We start from the raw sequence: 22,349 nt of genomic DNA, 5'->3' as shown, positions 1-22,349 counted from the left end.
CCCATTTTGGGGCCTGCCTGGTGGCACAAGGGGTTAAGATGCAGCCTGTGGGGCTGTCCGCAGCCTCTGCAGCATGAGTTCGAGCCCTGGCCAGGGAGCTGCCCACATGGCTCAGCAGACCTCTCCTGACTCACCCACTGCTCCCCTCAGTGGTGTGTTTCAGTTGACCTGCCTGTTCTGTTCCCCACTTTGTCTCTGGTGAGTTCTCTCACACGCCATATCTCTGGCCTGTACCCCAGTTCTTGTATGCATAAATAAATCTTTAAAAAAAAAAGTAAATCCCCAGTTTGTTTTTGTGTATGTTGGGGCAGAGAAAGTAGAGGCTTCATTTAACCTTTAGTTTTATCTTTTTCTTTGGGTAAATTATCACCTGCCATAGGGTATTTAGCATGTGCCCAGGGTGTTCAGATTAGTCATGGCATAACTTATGTTCTGTGCATTATTTTCAGTCTTCAGCTTCTGTTATGTACAGTTGAGGATTTGCTAAATACGTTTCTAGAAAGTGAAGATACTTCTCTTCTGGGAGTTTATATCGGGAGTGTAATGCCACAGAACAGTGAATGGGAAAAGATGAGACAGTCTCTTCCTATGCAGGTATGTTTGAGATTGGAGAATGCATTGCTCATTCTGAAGTTTCAGTTTCTTGCAAGCTTAAATATTTTTCTTTTATTCTGGGGAAGAAAAAAAGAAGTAAATGAAATGAGGATCTTTTCTTCTGCTGGGAAGGAAAAAAAGTAAAGTATATTAAGTATTTTTTTGCCTTTATGTCTCTATATGTGCATATATTGGTGTTTGCTGTCTGCAAAACACCATCTGGCACTGGTAGTAGCTATGTTAGAAGGTGAGTAAGTTCTGTCTTGAAGTAGTCTTTTTTGAAATTCTTTCTGAGGGAGTCTTAAAGAAATATACATGTTGATCATTTATTTATTTTAGATTTATTTATTTATTTATACAAGCACTGGGTACAGTCAGAAGCGTGGGAGGGTGACAGAATTTACCAGAGTCAGAGCGGGGAACAGAAAAAGCAGATTGACGAAATACACTGCTGACGGGAGCAGCAGGCGCGGCAGGAGAGGTCTGCGTGCCATTTGGGACCCTCTTTGGCTGCCGGGGATTGAACCCATGCTGCAGAGGTTGCGGGCAGCTTCGCAGCCCAGAGCTCAACCACTGCGCCACCGGGGAGGCCCGATTATTTTTTTTACTAGTAAACTAGTAATAACTTTATTTTGGTTCACTGTCTTAATTGTATAGACTGTAAATTATTTAGAATATCTGAAGATTTTGTGTATTTATGTATTCTTTTTGCAGTGGTTGCATAGACCTCTTCTAGAAGGAAGACTGAGTTTGAATTATGAGTGTTTCAAAACAGATGATAAAGCATCAGATACAAACAAACTTCCAAGTCATTTGTGTACTTCAGCATTATTGAGCAAAATGATATTAGTTGCACTGAAAAAGGACATCGTCCTAGAAAACAATGATCTGGAGAAAATAAGTATGTATGAGCATTCAACAGTAATACATACAGCTATAAGTTTGGAAATAAATGTAATCTTGATATAATTTTGAGTACACACTGTAATTTCAAGCTAAAGAATGAAGAATTTTCAGCTCTTATTTTTTTTTAAAGATTTATTTATTCATGCATATAAGAGCTGGGGTACAGGCCAGAGGTGCAGTGGGGTGAGGGGATTCACAGAGTGGGGAGCAGAACAGGCAGATCTACTAAATACACTGCTGAGGGGAGCAGTGGGCAAGACAGGAAAGGCCTGCTGCACTATGTGGGTCAGCTACCTGGCTGGTGATCGAACTCAGGTGGTCAGGGTGATAGCACTGAGGCCTAGCTCCTATGCCACCTGGGAAGCTCTCTGTGACATTCTTAATTAACAGAAATGAAACTGAAAATAATTTGTGCAAGGAATAACATTTTGTATCTCACAGATGTTGTTTTCATCCTCTTTGGACGTCTCAAAGCAAATTTGAACATCAGAGATGTTTTGAGATGAGTGGGTGCAAATTGGGATGAGTGTTGGAAATCGGGGCTGAGAAGTGAAAATGAGGTCTATTTACAAAATGCACCTCATAATGTGTTGTCCATTCTGTTAGTTGCAGAACTGCTCTATTCATTGCAGTGGTATGAAGAGTTAGACAATCCACCTGTTTTTCTCACTGGATTTTGTGAAATGCTTCAAAAAATGAATATTACATATGATAGTTTATGTGGACATGGCAATACTTCGAGCCTTTTGCAGTTGATATTTAACAGGTAAGAATCCCTTCTAATTTACATTTTTTGATGAGTATTTTCCCAGTTTATGACTTTATGTCTATAAAATATAAGCCAAATTTGCTCACCTTTCAGTGAGAGGATTGATCAGAATTCCAGATTTTAATGATGAATTATTTGTGGCTACTAAGTGCTTGACTTATTCTTCTGAGGAGATATTTGGACTTTGCCTTTGTTGAGCTCATGAATACACTCAAATGGGAGATGGCAGGGAGAGATGTGGAAGCCTGTGGAGGCGGTTTTGTCTTGGGGACCCATGTTCCCACACCCCTCAGTCTCAATTTTCCCCTTCGTCTTGTTGTAGGTGTGTCTTAACACCATCCTACAAAACTCCCCCACTAGATCAGGAAGTAGGTGTGGAACAGTCATACACACAGCTTAATGTTTGGCTTATTGAAATGATTGCATTGAATTACTTGCTCTTTAAGAGGTTTGCATTTACCGTTATTGTGAGTTTGCTTTGCAGTATCATAAGCCTCGGGTTGAATAGGAAGTACCTTTCTGTTTCAACTCCACAGACCTACTGAAAACTCTTCTCAGTGGTTATCCGTAGCTCACTGGTTCCTCACATTCACCACCAGCCTAGGTATCCTGTAGAATATGACCTTCCCCCACTGCAGTCTCTGATCCTCAGATCTAATCTTTAAGGTCATCTCTTGTTGAAGGACCTTGAGGGGCTTTAGAATTGTCTTGAAATGAGAACGTGATAGCAGTTGTCACAAGCCAGGTGCCTAGTCCTTTCAGTAATGGGGTTGTGTGGGTGCAAAAGTCTTGGGCGAATTGATTCCCTTACGAGGTGATTTGTTCAATTCTGTAAAAGGAATACAGGGAACTGGTATTTAAGAAGTCTTAGCATACTTTCTCTCTTTTCCCTTTTATAGATCCATGGAAAATGGCACCCTTTGGTCTCTTATTATTGCTAAGTTGATCCTTTCCCGAAGTGTTTCATCTGAAGAAGTAAAACGGCATTATAGGAGAAAAGAAAGGTATTCCTAACTTAAAATGCTAAATGTTTTTGCTGTGTAATTTACCATAATTGGTCACCATGACACACTCCAACTAATGAACACTTTTTAATCGGGCAAGAAAAAATAAGGTTTTAGGAAATAGAAAATTAAATTTAAGAATATTTGAAAGATTTTAGAGCAATTTAAATTGTCTTAGTATAGCCCTTTTTTAAAGTAAATATAACATTTTGTTGTGAAATTTTATACTTGTTTCAAACAATTAGCATTTCATAAACGTGTTCTCTCTTACCCTTCTTTTCCCTAGAGACCTTTCTGGTAGATATCTTTCTTCCTTACCTCCACCCCACCCCCAAATCCTTTTGCCATCAATATGGAAATAGTGGGAACACTATTTATCCTTTTCTTTTTAAAGTTTTATTTATTTATGCATATAAGAACTGGGGTACAGGCCAGTGCTGTGGGGGGTGAGAGGATTCACCAGAGACAGAGTGGGGAACAGAACAGGCAGATGGACTGAAGTACACTGCTGAGGGGAGCAGCAGGTGAGTCAGGAGAGGTCTGCTGTGCCATGAGGGTTGCTGCCCGGCCGGCTGGGGATCGAACTCATGCTGCAGAGGCTGTGGACAGCTTCATAGGTTGCGTCTTAACCCCCTGCGCTACCAGGGAGTCCCCTATTTATCCTTTTCTTAATAAAGATCATCCTATTGAAATATATTCTGGAAATGCTGTGCCTTTGTTCTTAAAACAGAAATAGAGTGTGGGTTTGGACATCCTAATGAAGCTGAGCATTAAATACCTAGCTGAATTTTTACCAGGAGCCATTTTAAATTTACCCATTTACCATAAAGAATTCTGAAATCGTATATCTGTATCTATATATATGTATGTTCTGGTATAGTAAAATTTTAAACTAAATTTTTATTAAATCTTATTTAAAAGTTCTAAAAACTTTATTTTTGGGTATTTTATAGAGTCATATGCAATTGAAAGAAATAATATCCCTAATAATGTACTTTCACAACCAAGAAAATGTCTGTACGTGGTTGACCAGGTTAACCTGCACTCACATGTTTGTTGTGAGTGTATTCTGTATGCCAGCACCACAGTCCAAAATGCAGAGGAATTTTATCATCATAAATATCCTTTGTATTTCCTTCTTAGAGCCACAGCTACATTTCTTCCTTTCACTTTCCTCATCCCTGGCAATCTGTTCTTCCTCTCTATAATGATATCATTTACAAATGTCATATTAACATCATCAAAACAGTACAGGACCTCCTTGGAGATAAAGTGGGTTCAGTTACACCACTGCTATAAAGCAAATATTATAGTCAAATGGGTCATGTGATTTAATTGGTTTCCCAGTGTATCTGAATGTTTGCACTCTAACCTACTCTATTAAGTCTACAATATCTAAAAAATAAACAAAACTCATACCTTAATTTAAAAATAGTTTTTTTTTTTTAAAGATTGTTTATACAAGAACTGGGGTACAGATCAGAAGCATGGGAGAGTGAGAGAATTCACCAGAAACAGAGCGGGGAGCAGAACAGGAAGGTGGACCAAAGACACTGCTGAGGGGAACAGTGGGCTAGACAGGAGAGGTCTGCCGCACCATGTGGGTTTCTCCCTGACTGGCCGGAATCGAAGCCGCGCTGCAGAGGCTGCAGACAGCTCCACAGTTTGGCTCTCAACCTGCTGCGCCACTGGGGAGACCCTTAAAAATAGTTATACTAAAAACTGCTAATTACTCTTTCCCTCTATCAACTTGTAGCCTTTTTGCTACAGACCTTCAAGTTGGAAAAAAAAAAAAAAAGGCAATTATCTGTGAGGTACAGTAAAGCCAAATGCAGTAAAATGAAGATTACCTATATATAGTCTTTTGATACTATTTACTCAATTAGTAAATAGTAACTAATGTGATAGATACATATTTGACATTTTTGGTGAAAGTGCAAATTTATCATGCTCTTTTTGGAAAGCTATTTGAAATACCTAAGATACACATTCAAATTCTTTGATCTTGCAATTCTGTTTCTAGAAATCTAACCTGAAATGGTATTTTTCAGTTACAGAATAGTATCTGCTTACAGACATTTATTGCAGCTTTGTTTGTAAGAGCAAAAATTCAGGGGAAAGAACCTATGTGTTCACTAATAGGGAAATAGTTAAGTTATGATATATTCATAGTATGGGATACTTTTGGTTTTGTTTTTAATTTATTTATACAGCCTTAAAATAAACTAATTTATATTTATATGTCCTGACAAAAAGATCTACAAACTGTATGTGACAAATGATACAGCGATATACTTAGTGTGATCTCAGTATGCAAATAAAACTCAGCTTATACATGTATGTGGATATCAGCTCATAGAAAGGACACAGAGCTGGTACTGTCTCAGGTGAATCACTTGACTCTTAAAGAGAGAATAATTGCTTGGATAATTTAAAAAATAATCATACCTGGTAGAAAATTTATATATGCTCATTTCAAAATTAGAATTGTGAAGTACAGAAGCAGCAAGAAATAATTATATATAATTTCATCATCTAAAATCAGGCAGTATTTGAGAATTATTTGTCATTTTGAATAGTCTAAATAAGAGGAACTTTCTGAAATACCTGTATATTTAGGGTAAATACAATTTATCCTTTTTCTTTCCTTTAAACAGTTTTTTCCCACTAACAGAAGGTAATATGCATACCATTCAGAGTCTCTGTCCATTTTTGTCAAAAGAAGATAAGAAAGAATTCATTGCTCAATGTATACCGGCCCTTTTGGCATGGACTAAAGAAGATCTATGGAGTACTAATGGTTAGTCACTTGATAATAAATATTTCATTCATTTAATTCTTGATTGAGGTGAATTGTTTCTTAATATCTGAATTCAAATATAACAGAGATAAACTGAATTATTGCTGATTTATTCCTACTTTATACTTCTGTTGTGTAATGGATTGACAGTAGGATAAATGTCACTGGAGAATGACTCTTAACCACATTGCAGAACAGAAATGCTGCAAGCGTAAGGAAATATTTACAACTGCCGATCCCCTCTAATTTCCATCTATGTCTTTTTTGGCTCAGTTCTCCTTAGTCTCCCAGTGATTGAACATACAGATGGCAAAAAGGGAAATAGCTTTTGTTGTATTTAATTAAATGTGTTGGGATACTCTGCACTCTTGATAGTTCATTTGATTATTAATTTAATAAACATAGGGCTGGTTATATGATACTTCCTTTGTAAAGAACACACAAAGTTACATCATGTGATAACAGATGTAGCAAAAAGGTGTGAGGAATTTTCCATTCTATTTTAAGGTGTCAGCAGTGATCTCAAGCAGAGAAATAACTCGATTGAGTGTTGAAAGATAGTTTTCTATATGAACATAGTTGGGAAGGTCATTCCAGGTACACAAAATATATAAAAGTGCAGCTAGATCTGTTTGCTTTGTATTTAAAGTAGAAGGTTCAGGACAAAAGATGTTGGGATACATAGAGGGTGGATATTGATAAGTTCAAGGGAATAGATCATAAAGGCCCAATTTTGTAGGTTAAGGACCTAAAGCTGTAGGTAGCTGGAGCTATTGGCTCAAATTAGGAGATGAGTAGACTATCACCTTTGTATTAGATTGTTTTGACAGTTGTATGAATAGTGGGTATGAAAGAAGAGGTTGGGAGTAGAAGACCAGGTAGGAAGCTACTGGAATAGTCTGATAGGCAAAGAGCTTAAATCAAGATGAAAGAGAAGCTGGAAATGAAAGCAGTTAAGAAAATGGAGTTGATGGGACTGTGTGATTCTATTTCTAGATTGGATAGATGGAAGTGCCATTACCCCTGTAGAAAACCCTGTGGGAGACTTGAGGCTGGGCAGCAGCCCAGGGGAGGAAGACTGAATAGGGAGTTAATGTTAAGCTTTAGACACATTAGAAGGAGGTGGCTACAAGATAAATATTTAGATGGACATTTTCATAAAGAAATAGGCTATTGCCTGGATGGAGATACTTTTTTTTGAATTCCATATCTTGTCATTGGTAGCTATAATCTAAGCAGGAGTTTGTCCAGGAAGAGGGAAGAGTGAAGAGAATACCAAGGGAACACCAGTACATAGGTAACAAGGTGTATTGTTGGAGGAAAACTTGAGAATAAGATTTAAAGAGAAAAGAAAAGAGAGTTTTATGTATTCATAACCCATGTTAAATGTCCTAGAAGGTGATAAAACAAAATTAGCTAAAGTGATGAAACAAAACCAATACTTTTTTAGTTGTTAGAAAATCAGTTATTTCTCATTACAATTGTGAAGAAGATTAAAAAAGATTTGTTTTTCTTTGTCTTAAAAGAAAGGTTAACACATTTTTGCTTCTCCTTGATGCCCTTTTGCCTACAGGTTAAAGACCTAAGTCCTTAGTTTGGCCTATATGGATTTTTAGTTTTAGTGCGGCTCTCCTGTTTCCACCCTGGACACTGACCTTGTTATATTCTCATGATTTTTGAACATTATATACTTTTTTACAACTTGGTACTTTAGGGCTCCTTGGTATGCCCCTTTGCTAGTCTTACAGACTCTTAATTTAACTTTTTATAAATCCCAGTTCCAATGGCACCTTTGGGAAGCCTTTTTTGACTAACCTACATGGTTGTTTTCTGTTCTGAACTTCCAGGCTCTGTCCATATTGTATCCTAATTTGCTTTTATGTCTGCCACTGTTGCTAGACAAGCCCCTTCAAGGACTGAATTTTGTTCATCTCGCCCCAGAATCTAGCAATGTACCTGATAATCATTTATTCATTCTTCATTTAGTCAACTAAAATAAGTGTCTGTGTTGCTTGGGGGGAGGGTGGGGGGAAGCATAGAGTGGTAGGTACAACAAATAAGATCCCTGCGTCCATGGAGCTTACTTTCTAATTGAGATTATAGGTAAACAAATAGTAGTGTTATAAAGGCAACAAGCAAGTGGTATTTGAGAACAGAAACATAGGTGGGCATACTCTATCTGCTTGGGCATTTCATAGAATGGAGGCAATATTTACACTGAGAGTTGAAGGATAAGAAGGAATAGAATCTAAAGAGTGGGGAGATCCCATATGAACTTTCCAGACATAGTAGATGCTTACTGAGTGAAGGTATGAATTATGGAGCAGTATGTTCTATTTCCCACTATATTGAACTTTGCGCTCTAACTTTGTTTTTTTTCTTTTGAGAGGTGAGTAAGCTGCATAAGCAGTATACTTAGGAAATGGAAACAAAAAAAAGAATAGATTAGTTTAGAGGACTCTGTCATTCACCAGTGCCCCCAGGACACCCCCATTCCCTGTTCTGTACTAGGTGCTGGGTATGGAGTCAGAGACTCTGCCCCGAGGAACTTATAAGCCCATTTGTATAAGCCCTATTTGTATTTCTTTTTTTTTTTTTTTTTAAGATTTTTTTTTTAATAGAGGCATGTTTTTCTTTATTTATTTGTTTGCTTGTTTGTTTGTTTTGTTTATACATGCACTGGGTACAGTCAGAAGCGCGGGAGGGTGAGAGAATTCACCAGAGCCAGAGCGGGGAGCAGAACAGGCAGAAGGACCGAAGTACACTGCTGAGGGGAGCAGCGGGCGGCAGGAGAGGTCTGCGCGCCATGTGGGACCCTCCTCCGGTGGCCGGGGAGCAGCCGGGGATTGAACCGGCGCCGCAGAGGCCACGGGCAGCTTCGCAACCCAGCGCTCTACTGCTGCGCCACCGGGGAGGCCCCCTATTTGTATTTCTAATCTGGGTGTTCCTCAAGAACATTTTGACCTATCTCAAAATAGACTCACTTATAGAAGCAAAACCATTTTAAAAATTTTCTTAATTTTTTGTTGTTACTTTAGGAGGTTTTGGACATCTTGCCATTTTTAATTCTTGCCTGCAAACGAGAAGCATAGATGATGGAGAGCTGTTACATGGTATATTAAAAATTCTAATATCCTGGAAGAAAGATCATGAAGATATTTTTCTTTTCAGTTGGTAGGTGATACTTTATACTATGTTCTACTGAGTCGTTCCCCGCTACCCCATGCAACATGAGCCCAGATTATCTATCTTACAGTGTATAGAGTAATAGGATAGTAGACATTTGATCACTCACAAGTATGACTTAAAATAGAATATTTTCTAATTGTCTATAATTCTCCAGTGGTTATTTTATTTATGTCTTTATTACAGTAATCTTTCAGAAGTAAGTCCAGAGATCCTGGGTGTAAATATAGAAATAATGCGGTTTCTATCCCTGTTTCTGAAATATTGCTCGTCGCCGTTGGCCGAGAGTGAATGGGACTTCATCATGTGCTCCATGTTGGCTTGGCTGGAGGTAAATTACTCTGAAGTGTCATCACTTCTGTTGGGCTTTGGTGCATGTCTGTGTATCAGAGCTACTTGCTATTTTTATTCTTTTTACGTAATGATTATAATTAGCTCCTTTGCTAGCATTAAGCCCTTTTAGATATATTCCTCACCAAGTACTATTTGACAACAGTAAAATGATAGGGTTTAATATTTGTTGGTATCATTCAGTGACCAAATTAATGCCATTAAAATGTTCTCTCCTTTCTTTCATAGTTTTAAAAATAAAGCATTTCACATTAAATGAATTGATTCTGATTCCTAGTATTTAATCTTGAAGAAAAGTTATTATGATGTGAAGTCTGTATGTGCCTCCTGAGACCTCACACTTCAAATGTTTTTTATTTTAATTAAGGGAAATGAAAGGGACTTGTCTGTTACCTGGATTTGTGTTGTTCTGGTACAAGTCTCCTTACCTGTTTCATTTTTGTTTCTTCAGACAACAAATGAGAACCAAGCATTGTATTCTGTACCACTCATACAACTCTTTGCCTGTGTCAGCTTTGATTTGGCCTGTGAGCTTAGTGCTTTTTTTGATTCCGCCGCTCCGAATACCATTGGCAATCTTCCTGCAAATCTAATCAGTGAATGGAAAGAATTTTTTTCCCAAGGCATCCACAGTTTGCTTTTACCTCTTTTGGTGACTGTTACAGGCAAGTAAAGAAAGGAGTAATCATGACAGTGGTTGAAAATAATTTGTTGGAAATAAAAATTTAAAAAAAGAATGACTTTTTGAAGAATTCAAAACAAAAACTGAATGTTTTAGTTAAATGATACAGAATAGTCAGAGATCAGGGCTAGGGAGAAGCTTGGCATCTCAGAAGCATTCCACATGCTTCTGCTTTACCGACAAGAATTGAAAAAGAGCAAGGTAGCCAAAGATCATTGCAAGTTAAAGTAATTCATGTAAATGCATAGATTACTCCCTGAAGTGCAGTTGATGGCTTTCTTTTTGAGGAGCAAGTCATCTACCAGCTGAGAATACCTGAAGGATGTATTTGGCTCATGTTTCCACACAGGGTTGCTCTAATGTGGGTCAAGTTTTTATTTCATTTTCTTAAGTAGTATTTGATTGTCAACCTGTCAAGCTGTGTTACCCAGTTCATTTTGGGATGTGCACATTTCATTTCTTTTTGCTATCAGGTGAAAGCAAAGATACATCTGAAACATCCTTTCAGAATGCAATGCTGAAGCCCATGTGTGAAACATTAACATATATCCCAAAGGACCAGCTGCTCAGTCACAAACTCCCTGCGAAATTGATTGCTGGCCAAAAAACAAACTTACCAGAGTATCTCCAGACTTTGTTAAATACACTGACCCCGTTACTCCTCTTCAGAGCTCGCCCTGTGCAAATTGCTGTTTATCATATGCTGTATAAGTAAGTATCATCAGTGTTGTGATAGTCTAAAAAGCTAGAATGTATAGTTTTAACTCTTAGTCATTAAAAAAAATCCCAAAAATCCAAGTAAACTTCAACATGCATTTCAGTAATAGGATGCCAAGTTTTTAATCCTGTAGGTCAATATTCTTCATCCAGAGCTTATAAATACAGTCTTGACCATAGATGGTTATTTCAGAAAAAGCTCATTAATACATTCATCAGAGTAAATATTGGTCTTTCTGTCCTTAAGCATGATTTAAGTAGACAATTTAATTTAAAATAATGTCCTAATTTGCAGACTAATGCCTGAATTACCACAGTATGATCAGGATAATCTAAAGTCATATGGAGATGAAGAGGAAGAACCAGCTCTGTAAGTAATTTTAATATATATTTTTAAAAAATTCTCAGAAGTTATAAGACGGAGACAACAGAAAAGCTCTAGAGTTTGTATTTGTTCAATAGGTCTTTCAAAGTTATCTGTAAGATATAAAATTCAGCATTCACCCACACCATTTTACCCTCTTTGGTTGTTCCTAAATCAGTTTTCAGTTTGCTACTGGTTAGTAAAACTAAACACAGTAGCTGTGTAAAGAGTAGATTATTTCAGATGGCTATTGAGCACTCCCTTTGGGCAAAGTAGTAATTAAATGCTTCAGGAGAGAATACAGTATTTGGTAAACTTCTTTTTCTTTTTTTTTTTAATATATATTTTCAAGATTTATTTATTTATTTATACAAGCACTGGGTACAGTCAGAAGCATGGGAGGGGGAGAGAATTCACCAGAGCCAGAGCGGGGAGCAGAGCAGGCAGAAGGACCGAAGTACACTGCTGAGGGGAGCAGCGGGCGGCAGGAGAGGTCTGCGCGCCATGTGGGACCCTCCTCCAGTGGCCGGGGAGCAGCCGGGGATTGAACCCGCGCTGCAGAGGCTGCAGGCAGCTTCGCAACCCAGTGCTGAACCACTGCGCCACCGGGGAGGCCCAACATTCTTTTTCTTAAGGCGTTTATAACCCAATATAGAAGAAAGTGTTTGATAAGTGCTAAGGAAAAGGGTGGAGAGCGTGTTATGGGACGCATGTACTGTGTACCCAGAGGGGAAGATGTTCTCGTGGATGAACCATTTATGCTGGACCTTGAAGGTGAGGTGACCTTCAGTGGGACAGGGAAGACAAGTGAAGTGAGGGAAGCACCTTGTGCAAAGGCATTGAGGCTTGAATATTCAGGGTGTGCTTGGGTATGTTGAGTAGTCGCCACCTAACATTTTTATTGTCTGTATTTTCTTCCACTGGGACCTAAGTTCTGTGAGGACAAGAGTTTTTATTTCTTATTACCAACTGTAGTCAAAGCATCCAGAATGGTTCTTGGTTTAAAGTAGACTCATGAGCAGTGTGCATTTGCTGAATGAAAAAATAAATGAATGAGAGAGTATATGTGTGTTTGATCAGGGAGTTATGGGTAAGTGAACCATAATGCAGGACATCTGGAAGTATATTTAAGAAAACACATTTTTAGAATTGGAGCATTATTTGGTAGAACATGGGATATTACCAGCTGACTCTGGCAAGAATAGGGAACAATTTGTACAGTGAAGCAGACAAAAGTGGACACCCTTCTTGATTTATTACAGTGTGTGGAGGAGGGCAGAGTGGAAAGATTTCTGAGCGTGTATTTGCCAGATCCAGTGGCAATTGATTGCGAATAGAGAAGGGTTGCAGGGGCCTCCCTGGTGGCGCAGCGGTTGAGCGCTGGGCTGCGAGGCTGCCCACAGCCTCTGCAGCGCCGGTTCGATCCCGGCCACCGGGCCAGGGTCCCACATGGCGCTCAGACCTCTCCTGCTGCCCACTGCTCCCCTCAGCAGCAGTACTTCGTTAGTCTGCCTGTTCTGTTCTCCGCTCTGGCTCTGGTGAATCTTCTCACCCTCCCGCGCTTCTGACTGTACCCAGTGCTTGTATAAATAAATAAATCTTTAAAAAAAAAAAAAGTAAAAGATGATTAAAAAAAAAAGAGAGAAGGGTTGCAACATGGTACGGTTGTGTTGAAAACTATGGGCAGAAACTTGAAGCCCTGTTTTATGAACTGGGAGAAGGAAGACACAGGGAAAGGACAGTAATTAGGTGAGAGGAGAGATCCAACATAACTGTCCTAAAGAAGAGAAATCGATAGGATTTACACTAGTATTTCACTTTTTGAGAATCTTGTAAGTTTACCCAAAAACTCTGATGAGTGCAGTAATTCAGTAAAGAACTTTAACTTACATTTTCATGAATTAAAATGAAGGTAAATTTACTTTCCTGAAAAAAGTTAGTGTTAATGAGCTCTTCAGCCTTTAGGCTGATAAAAGGACCTAGTAGGAATTGGTAGGCTTAATCTTTGCCCTGACTGACTAAGGGACATTTAGTCTTTCTAGGTGTGTGGTTTTGTTGTTTTTTTTTTTTTCCATTTATGAAACAGACAGTTGAATTAGATATTTTCTAAAAGGGTTTTTCCTTTAAATACTAACTTATACAGTCCAGTTTTTTTATAGCCTATTATATATACACACATTTTAAATGTAGACATAATTTATATATTTAAAAATATTTTATACTTTTATATTTAGTTTACTTATATAAAATATATAATGCATATGGAAATTTTTTTATTTTATAAATATGTCATATATGTACATTAGATGCACGTATGCACTTATGTATATTTTCCGTATATATAACATTTGTCTTTCAGATTCTATAATTGCAATTGTGTGAAATTAGGAGTTAGAATTGAATATAAAAGCGGAATTTTGTAACATTGTTTAGAAAATAAAGATTTCTCCAAAATGTTTGTTGATTCATGCTATAAGTTTGTTAAGGAGCAAGTTATGAAGAAGATTGTGTTATCATTCATTCTCAGGTCTCCACCCGCAGTGCTGATGTCTCTTCTGAGCACTCAAGAAGACTTACTAGAAAATGTTTTGGGGTGTATCCCTGTTGGACAGATAGTTACTATTAAGCCCCTCAGTGAAGACTTTTGTTATGTCCTGGGATACCTCCTCACTTGGAAGTTAATACTTACTTTCTTCAAAGCGGCTTCATCTCAGGTAAGTATGTAACAGCTTTTGACAGTCATGTCTTAGATGTGTTTCTCTGTTGCTATTGTAAAGCCTTCCCCCCTCCTTCTTTTGAAATGAAAGGGGAAATCCCTCACATTTTAATCTCCCTTACCTGGCTAACTTCAGACTTTCTTCTTAATTTATTTCTGCCCCACTTTCTTGTCTTCCTATAATTTACACACACACACAGTTTTTCCAAATGTGTGTTTGTACATTTTGTACATTCACTCTCATATGCCTGTGTTATTTTCATTCCCTAAGCTAATGTAATCACTAAGTCCACTTACTACAGGAAATAAGATTAGTTTAATTTAATTTTGTACTGCCATGGCAATAATTTCAGAAAAACTGGGTCTTGATTTTTTTTTTCTGTGGTGGACTTCTGACTTCTGGCTTTTGTGGAGACTTCAGTGAATACATCATTGGAAATTTACTACCTTATATGAAGATCAGTATTTAGGGTTAGATCTGTGAAACTAACAATGCAGTTCAAGCTATTATCTCTAAGCAGAGAAAATATCTTGGTGGTTATTTTGCCCGAAGTATTCTAGCAGCCACTAGATGTCTCTGTGGTCTCATGTTTAGGAAGAAAGACTTTACTCTTTAGGAAAGAAACTAGAAAATTTTCCAGTTTTTAAAATTTTCTTAGGCAAATTCCCCAATTTAAAATTTTCAATCTTAGGTTAAGTCAATTTAATAAAGTATGTGGTTCATTGGCAGGTCAATACAAAAAGACTTAGCTTATCATTTATTGTTTAAAGCATGGCTAATATCCTGGCATTCATTTCCAAAGTAATTTTCAGAATTCTTAAATTATAATTTATGTTGTTTTTCATAAAATTACTTTGATACATATATATCAACATAGCATTTTGCATTGGTATATTTAAGGAGAAATCAAATCACAGAGGTAACGTTAAAAATCCAGATGATAAATCTTTTTCTCTCTCTTCAGGTCTGCCACTTAGATAAGTGACTTATGCTAGTTTGATTTGCTGGTGACCTATTTCTAGAGTTTCCAGGCTCAACATTTATTGAACCCAGAACTTGAATTGAGCTGTGAACAGATAAACCAGAACAACTCAGTAAATAACACTAATTGAGATGAATTCTGAAACAGAGTTAAAAGAAAAAAAAACAAAAAACCTTAGCCATTTCCAAACCTGGGTTTTTAAACTTTATCAAAAAAACTCCTGGTGAATCAGATTGAACTGGAATCGAAGCTGTGTGTGTCTGTGCATGTGTGTGTATTTGCTGAGAACTGTCACACACCATCATATGTATTTAAGGTTTACAGTTGGTGTTTCTAGCATATTCACAGAACTGTGAAACCACCTCTGCTGTCTTAACTTTAGAACATTTTCAGTACCCGAAAAAAGAAACCTCCATTTGCATTCACTTCCCATTGCCTCTCTGTGCTAAGAGGGTGTTGGAGTGTTTGATATAGAGTGGATCAGCCATGAAAAAAGGATTAGTTTAAGCAGGAATTTGAAAATTAAGGACTGTGGTGTGTGGAAAGAATGTGTGGGAGACTTTGGGAGAGAGTGAATGAATCATCTGTGGGGAATGGCCAATAGATTTTCTTGGCTCAGAGACTCCAAGTAGAGGTGCATTTATTAATAGACAGTTTGAGAAAAATGTTCGAGGCATATGTCTAGTAATGAGAGGACAGTGAAGACTTACGCTGGTGAGGAAAGGGAATAGTGCCATCCAATGGCACATTTGGAAAATAAAGAATGTACTGTATATTTTGTAGCATGCTTCCATGTAATTTTATGTGCTCAAATAAATGTATTTTTTATTGTGTCCTTATATGTTATCCTTTGATTTATTTTTTAACTACTGATTGTTTAATTGGGTTTACTAACAAATTCTTTGCACTCCACCAGCTTCGGGCTCTTTATTCAATGTACCTTCGGAAAACAAAGAGCTTGAATAAATTGCTCTATCACCTGTTTAGGCTTATGCCCGAAAACCCAACCTATTCAGAGACAGCTGTTGAGCTCTCAAATAAGGACCCTAAAACATTCTTCACGGAAGAACTCCAGTTGAGTATTAGAGGTCAGTGAGACTTGTGTGTTCTTTCTGGGAGACTAGGTTCAGTGGAGGTTCAGTGGGGGTGTGGAGAATAACCCTAAATGTGGGTCTTGCCTATGAGAGGATGTTGAGGTGCAAGTATTTTAATATTTCTCCAAATAGAATATATAGTTAGATCTTGTAGATAAGGCTATTAAGAATATAAATTTTTGAAGCTCAGTTTTTGAGATGCTTTTCTTTTACTCTGTAAACAAATATTTGTTGTAATGATTTGTAGGCCTGAAAGTAAGGTAGTCTTCACTTGGGAAAAGAAAGATGAGTAAAATTCATTTCCTTCACCCTGGGAAGGAAATTTTAGGGGTTGGAGTTACACACATTTAACTGTACTGCATGAGATTCTTTAATGGACCTCCCTGGTGGCACAAGGTGTTAAGACCAACCTATGAAGCTGTCCGCAGCCTCTGCAGCACGAGTTCGATCCCTGGCCAGGGAGCAACCCACATGGTGCAGTAGACCTCTCCTGTCCTATCTGCTGCTCCCCTCAGCAGTGTATTTCAGTCAGTCTGCCTGTTCTGTTCCCCTCTCTGTCTCTGGTGAATCCTTTCGCTCCCATACCTCTGGCCTGTACCCCCCAGCTCTTGTATGCATAAATAAATAAATCTTAAAAAAAAAAAAAAGATTTTCCTTAATACCTTGAAGATTGGAGGATGGTATGTTGTGCTGTCTCTTGTGTGTTTTGAGGTGGGTATAGTAGGACTTTTGTAAATCATATCAGTGAACCCTGGGGAAAATAAAGGAGGCCAAACTCCATAATTTATGAGAATCATTTTTCTTACATTTAACAGTGTGTTCGATTTTATTTGTATTCTTTCATGTGAAAGATAGAATGCTGTTCCTTGGTGGATTTTTTAGTGTCATTAGGGACTGTCATTCTTTTTACTTCTTTTTGCCTTTCTAATGGTTTTGTTTTTTTTTTAAACTATTTTTGCATACAAGAACTGGGGTATAGGCCAGAGGTGCAAGGGGTGAGAGGATTCACTAGAGACAGAATGGGGAACAGAACAGGCAGACTGGCTGAAATACACTGCTGAGGGGAGCAGCGGGCGAGACGGGAGAGGTCTGTGCCATGTGGGTAGCTCACTGTCTGGGAATCGAACTCGTGCTGCAGAGGCTGCTGATAGTTCCACAGTGCTGCGCTCAACCCCTCGTGCCACCAGGGGGGGCCCTAATGTTCGTTCTATGAGCTTTTGATAATACAAATGTTGAGCAATCAAAAAATCATTTTCTAAGTAAAGTACTAATATCAGCCTGTTATTCAATGTAAGAAATACATGTTACTAACTAAGAATTTGTTTTTTCCTCAGAAACAGCAACTCTTCCATACCACATTCCACACCTGGCTTGTTCAGTCTATCATATGACACTAAAAGACTTGCCTGCCATGGTCAGGCTGTGGTGGAACAGTAGTGAGAAGCGTGTTTTCAATATTGTAGATAGGTTTACAAGCAAGTACGTCAGCAATGTTCTTTCTTTTCAAGAAATATCATCTGTGCAAACAAGTACACAACTATTTAATGGCATGACGGTTAGTATTCTCTTGAATTTTTTTCTAGAAAGGTGGTTTGAATATTGGTTATGTCTGTCATTTGTAGTATCATCATCACAATTGCAGTCCTTCATGCAGAATTAACAGATATTGCCGATTTTCTGATTGTCTATGTTCTGTTGTGTCAAATCTCATTATTACTGCATAGATTGAAATAATGGTACAATTTCCTTTACCCCCATCAAGTTTTTGAACATTCACTAGTTTACTGAAAAACTGACACAATATCTACTGATGCCAGGCACTCTGTGCCATTTACCTGGACTTGGATGGTGTAGTGAGGTCTGCTGCCTGCCCGTAATGATGTACAGACTAACAGGGAGAGTGTATTGGTAGTGGCTTTCTGCGTTGGAAACCAGATCGAGAGAAAGGGTGCTCTGTGATCAATGGAAAGGTTCATCTGGCTGCAGGGACTAGGTGAGATTTGCAGAGGAAGCGTACTTTGAGGTGAGCAGGATTTTGTTGTGGGGAAACTGAAGGCAGAGGCATTTAATAGAGAGAAAACAGTATGGCAAAAGGCATGGGGATGAGAATGCAATTTCTGTGATTGCCCAACAAATAATAACCCAATATTCGTACAGAATGTGATTCCTGAAGGTGAATAGTCAGAATAAGCTGCTTCTTTGGTGAATTAGGGCCATAGTGGGAAAGCTCTTACTAAAGGTCTGAAATATTTGGTCCCATTTAGCCTCTGGAAATTTCCATTTGAGGTAGTGCTACAGAGTTAGAATCTGTGAAATTGCTGATTGCATTAGGTAGCGTGGGCTGTTGGCATGGAACTTGGGTTCAAGTGAAGCATTAGGAGAAACTGGTATAGACATTGTAGGCAGTGGAGAGGGCCTTCGTGAGGCAGAATCAGTCAGAATGTAAAAGGGCTGGAATGTGAGAAACTTTGTGGAGATTTATTTTAGCTTAAATTAGTTAATACCTGGAATGAGGTTGAAGGAGAAATTTAAGATAATATTATGGTTTTTAGCCTGGAAATAGGAAAGTTAGAAGAATAAAGAGTAGAGTTATGATCCTTTGTGTTTAATGTTGAGTTTGCAATTCTAGTGTGAAATCCAAAACCAAATATAAATATTCTGACAGTTGATGGTTGGCTCTAAAGCACAGGATAATTCCGTGGTAGGGAAACACTTGGGCTACATCTAAGTAGAAATGAGATTTGATACCCTGGGTGTGGAAGAGAAGGAAAAAAATAGCCCAAGCTGTCATTTGTCTATTCAAAAACTATTATATGACAAGCCTAATATAGTTAAACATACTTTATTATGAGCAGCATGTTTCTTTTAAAACAAACTGAATGCCTTAAAATTACTATAAAATGTCAGGTATTTAAGCCTGTTTATTAAATATCTAGTGTCAAATAAGTGAATGTATTCACCTGCATTTTACTTTTAAGACAGGCTGCTAGTTGTCAATCTAAGATGTTTTTCTGAATGAAAGGCACTTGGCAAAAAAAAAAAAAAAATCATCTTTCCTATGTTGCAGGTGAAAGCTCGAGCTACTACCCGAGAAGTAATGGCTACTTACACCATTGAGGATATAGTTATTGAACTTATAATACAACTGCCTTCAAATTACCCATTGGGCTCGATAACAGTGGAAAGTGGGAAGAGAGTCGGGGTGGCTGTGCAGCAGTGGCGGAATTGGATGCTGCAGTTAAGCACTTACCTCACCCATCAAGTGAGTGTTTGCCTGCACACTTGACTGTCCAAACCTGAGACACTGCTGATCTATTTAAAAGGGCAGTGAAACTTGAAATACATCTCCATCTCTTCTGCTTAGACTAGAAATAGATACATTTCCTTAAACACAGATATATGCCTGAATGTCTTGAACCAGCCAGTACTGTTTTATTTTTTTAAGGCTCTACAGTTTATGACATTTGAGAGTAACTGGCTTGACTTCACTAACACTGTAGATGATACAGAACAAGACACGGTATTAAGGAAATTGTGAGGAAATCCTTTTGCAAGATATTGGACAAGCTCCTTTTACATTACAGCTCTCCTTCTGTGGTTAGAGAAATTCTAGTACTTTCGATGATTTTTGACTTTTAAATAAATTATAGGTCTTCTTTAGTTTTTGCACGATAACGATGTATCTCAGGCATTCTACAGAGAAGAAAAATTCTTTTAAAAAAAGGTACTCAACAGTATTGTAGAGCTGGGTAGGATAGATCAGCTCTTGAGGTGAGGTAATTACATTCATCATTTATTTAAAAATTAGGAGAAGTGATCTAAATAACTTATTTAAAAAGTTGCATCCAACGAGAAGCTGAGACTATACATCAAAGTAGTGTTGCTGACACCTTTCTTTCAAGTTTATTTTTTTTAAAGATTTATTTATTTATGCATACAAGAGCTGGGGCACAGGCCAGAGATGTGCGGGGATGTGTGAGAGGATCCACCAGAGACAGAGTGGGAAACAGAACAGGCAGACTGGCTGAAATACACTGCTGAGGGGAGCAGCGGGCGAGACAAGAGAAGTCTGCTTCACCATGTGGGTTTCTCCCTGGCGGCTGGGGAATGAACTCGTGCTGCAAAGGCTGCAGATTGCTTCATAGTGGGATGCTTAACCTCTTGCACCACCAGGGAGGCTCTCAAGTTTATTTTATTATTTTTTTTTTTAATATAGGCATGTTTTATTTATTTATTTTATCTGTTTGTTTGTTTTTGTTTATACATGCACTGGGCACAGTCAGAAGCGCGGGAGGGCGAGAGAATTCACCAGAGCCAGAGCAGGGAGCAGAGCAGGCAGAAGGACCGAAGTACACTGCTGAGGGGAGCAGCGGGCGGCAGGAGAGGTCTGCGCGCCATGTGGGACCCTCCTCCGGTGGCCGGGGAGCAGCCGGGGATCGAACCGGCGCCGCAGAGGCCGCGGGCAGCTTCGCAACCCAGCGCTCAACCGCTGCGCCATCGGGGAGGCCCCTCAAGTTTATTTTTAATGGGGAAAATAATCTCTGGTTCTTAGAACTTGGGGGTCATTTAGAAACCAACACCATAAAGATAAGGAGATGTGGCTATATAGCTAAGCAGATTCTCTTCTCTCCAAATCATAATCAGCTTTAAAATGAGTGAAATTGAACAAAAATAACATTCAAGTTTTCATTGTACATATTGATTTTGTTTTTTCCCCCTTGTTAACAGAATGGAAGTATTATGGAAGGCTTAGCATTATGGAAAAATAATGTAGACAAACGTTTTGAGGGTGTTGAAGATTGCATGATCTGTTTCTCAGTCATTCATGGTTTCAACTATTCTCTTCCCAAAAAAGCCTGTAGAACATGCAAGAAAAAATTCCATTCTGCCTGTTTGGTAAGTCTAAAGAGAAATTAACTTGTATTTTATGTATATCACATATGTATGATATATAACTTTGGAAAAGAACACATTGTTAGACTACTAATTGTAGTTAATGAAAGTCATTAAATTTTTTCTTCAAAATTTGTAAAAGTAATATACCTGGAATGGTAGCATCAAAGCACTTTAATGAATGGTGTTTCTAATATAACACTCAGCTGTCAACTCTTCATGGTCTTTTAAGATCTAGGCCATGAAGAAAACTGAAAGAAGTGAACTGAGGGCCATATGGCATCAGAGCCTTTTGCTTTCTTTCAACAGTATATTGAAAAAGAAAGTCAGGAATGTTCAGTTATTTTGCAGAGGCCTCTTTACATATCTTGCTGATTGTGCTGATTGCATGAGCCTACGTAGAAAGAATCATACTGTAGTCTCTGGATGTAATACTCCATTGTGTTGATTTTGGAGATGGAGGGAATAAAAATTTCATACTCTCATTTATTTTATTTTATCATTTTAAGATTACCTTAGGTATATATGTTCTTTTAACATTTACAACCTTTTGTTTTTCAGTACAAATGGTTTACATCTAGCAACAAATCTACTTGTCCACTCTGTCGTGAGACTTTTTTCTGAGAATTTTCTTTTCCCTTGTAAGTAATTCCTGAACTAAGTCAAGCAAAAGGTGTGGATTGGACCCATCTTAAAGTATTGATGTGAGGAGGCCAGTGAGCATTACTTTTAAATAGGACTGTCTCTGGAAAATTATTTTGGTTAATGTAATGATCCTAAAATCAGGTTTACTTATCTTTAGATTGCTTTGTAAATGTTTGGGAACCTTTTCTTTTACATAAGAATATTACATATTTCAGAGGAAAATATTTATATTAATAGTTTAATCTCTTTGTATATTTAAAAATAAATATGGAAAAGCCCTAAATTACAGAATTGGAATTTATGACAGTGTTGTACAATTGTATTATACTGAGAAACCTGTTCTGTTTATTGATCTGTGTTCTTGAACATCCAAGTGAGGCAGATGAATTGAGAGGTTGATGTACATCGGCAGATATTTTAAGATTTATTTATTAGTTATGACAACAAAATTAATTAGTATTCTGATGTTTATAGATTATTTTAATGATAAAGATGACACTATGCTATTACTCTAGCTTAAACTACTTGAAGCATGCTGTGAAATCCTGTAAACTGAACCTTATGGTGCCTCCACTTATCAAGGGTTACAAGATTCAGAAAATTAAATTCACAACACTGACCTTTTTTTGTGGAAGAATTGCCAGG

At 37.9% G+C, this 22,349-nt stretch overlaps 1 protein-coding gene across 2 annotated transcripts in view; it reads left to right on the top strand.

The window, feature by feature from the left end:
• LTN1 (listerin E3 ubiquitin protein ligase 1) overlaps positions 1 to 21,683 on the top strand; it is a gene marked incomplete at both ends in the record, with an annotated part of 44,294 nt that extends 22,611 nt beyond the window's left edge. For both annotated transcript variants that reach the window (XM_084231431.1, XM_084231432.1), the window contains 16 exons: positions 450 to 594; positions 1,309 to 1,495; positions 2,107 to 2,266; positions 3,169 to 3,273; positions 5,931 to 6,073; positions 9,112 to 9,247; positions 9,446 to 9,590; positions 10,062 to 10,275; positions 10,766 to 11,003; positions 11,305 to 11,379; positions 13,901 to 14,087; positions 15,989 to 16,160; positions 17,501 to 17,721; positions 19,234 to 19,428; positions 20,895 to 21,062; positions 21,621 to 21,683. In XM_084231431.1, coding sequence (XP_084087557.1) covers positions 450 to 594; positions 1,309 to 1,495; positions 2,107 to 2,266; positions 3,169 to 3,273; positions 5,931 to 6,073; positions 9,112 to 9,247; positions 9,446 to 9,590; positions 10,062 to 10,275; positions 10,766 to 11,003; positions 11,305 to 11,379; positions 13,901 to 14,087; positions 15,989 to 16,160; positions 17,501 to 17,721; positions 19,234 to 19,428; positions 20,895 to 21,062; positions 21,621 to 21,683 — 2,554 coding nt within the window. The remainder of the gene's footprint in view (positions 1 to 449; positions 595 to 1,308; positions 1,496 to 2,106; positions 2,267 to 3,168; positions 3,274 to 5,930; positions 6,074 to 9,111; positions 9,248 to 9,445; positions 9,591 to 10,061; positions 10,276 to 10,765; positions 11,004 to 11,304; positions 11,380 to 13,900; positions 14,088 to 15,988; positions 16,161 to 17,500; positions 17,722 to 19,233; positions 19,429 to 20,894; positions 21,063 to 21,620) is intronic.
• Positions 21,684 to 22,349: the final 666 nt, after the last annotated feature.

The sequence above is a fragment of the Talpa europaea genome (assembly GCF_964194135.1).
Source record: "Talpa europaea genome assembly, chromosome: 4".
NCBI lineage: Eukaryota > Metazoa > Chordata > Mammalia > Eulipotyphla > Talpidae > Talpa > Talpa europaea.
The sequence above is the reverse complement of the archived record's forward strand: the minus strand, read 5'-3'. Positions and strand labels throughout refer to the sequence as shown.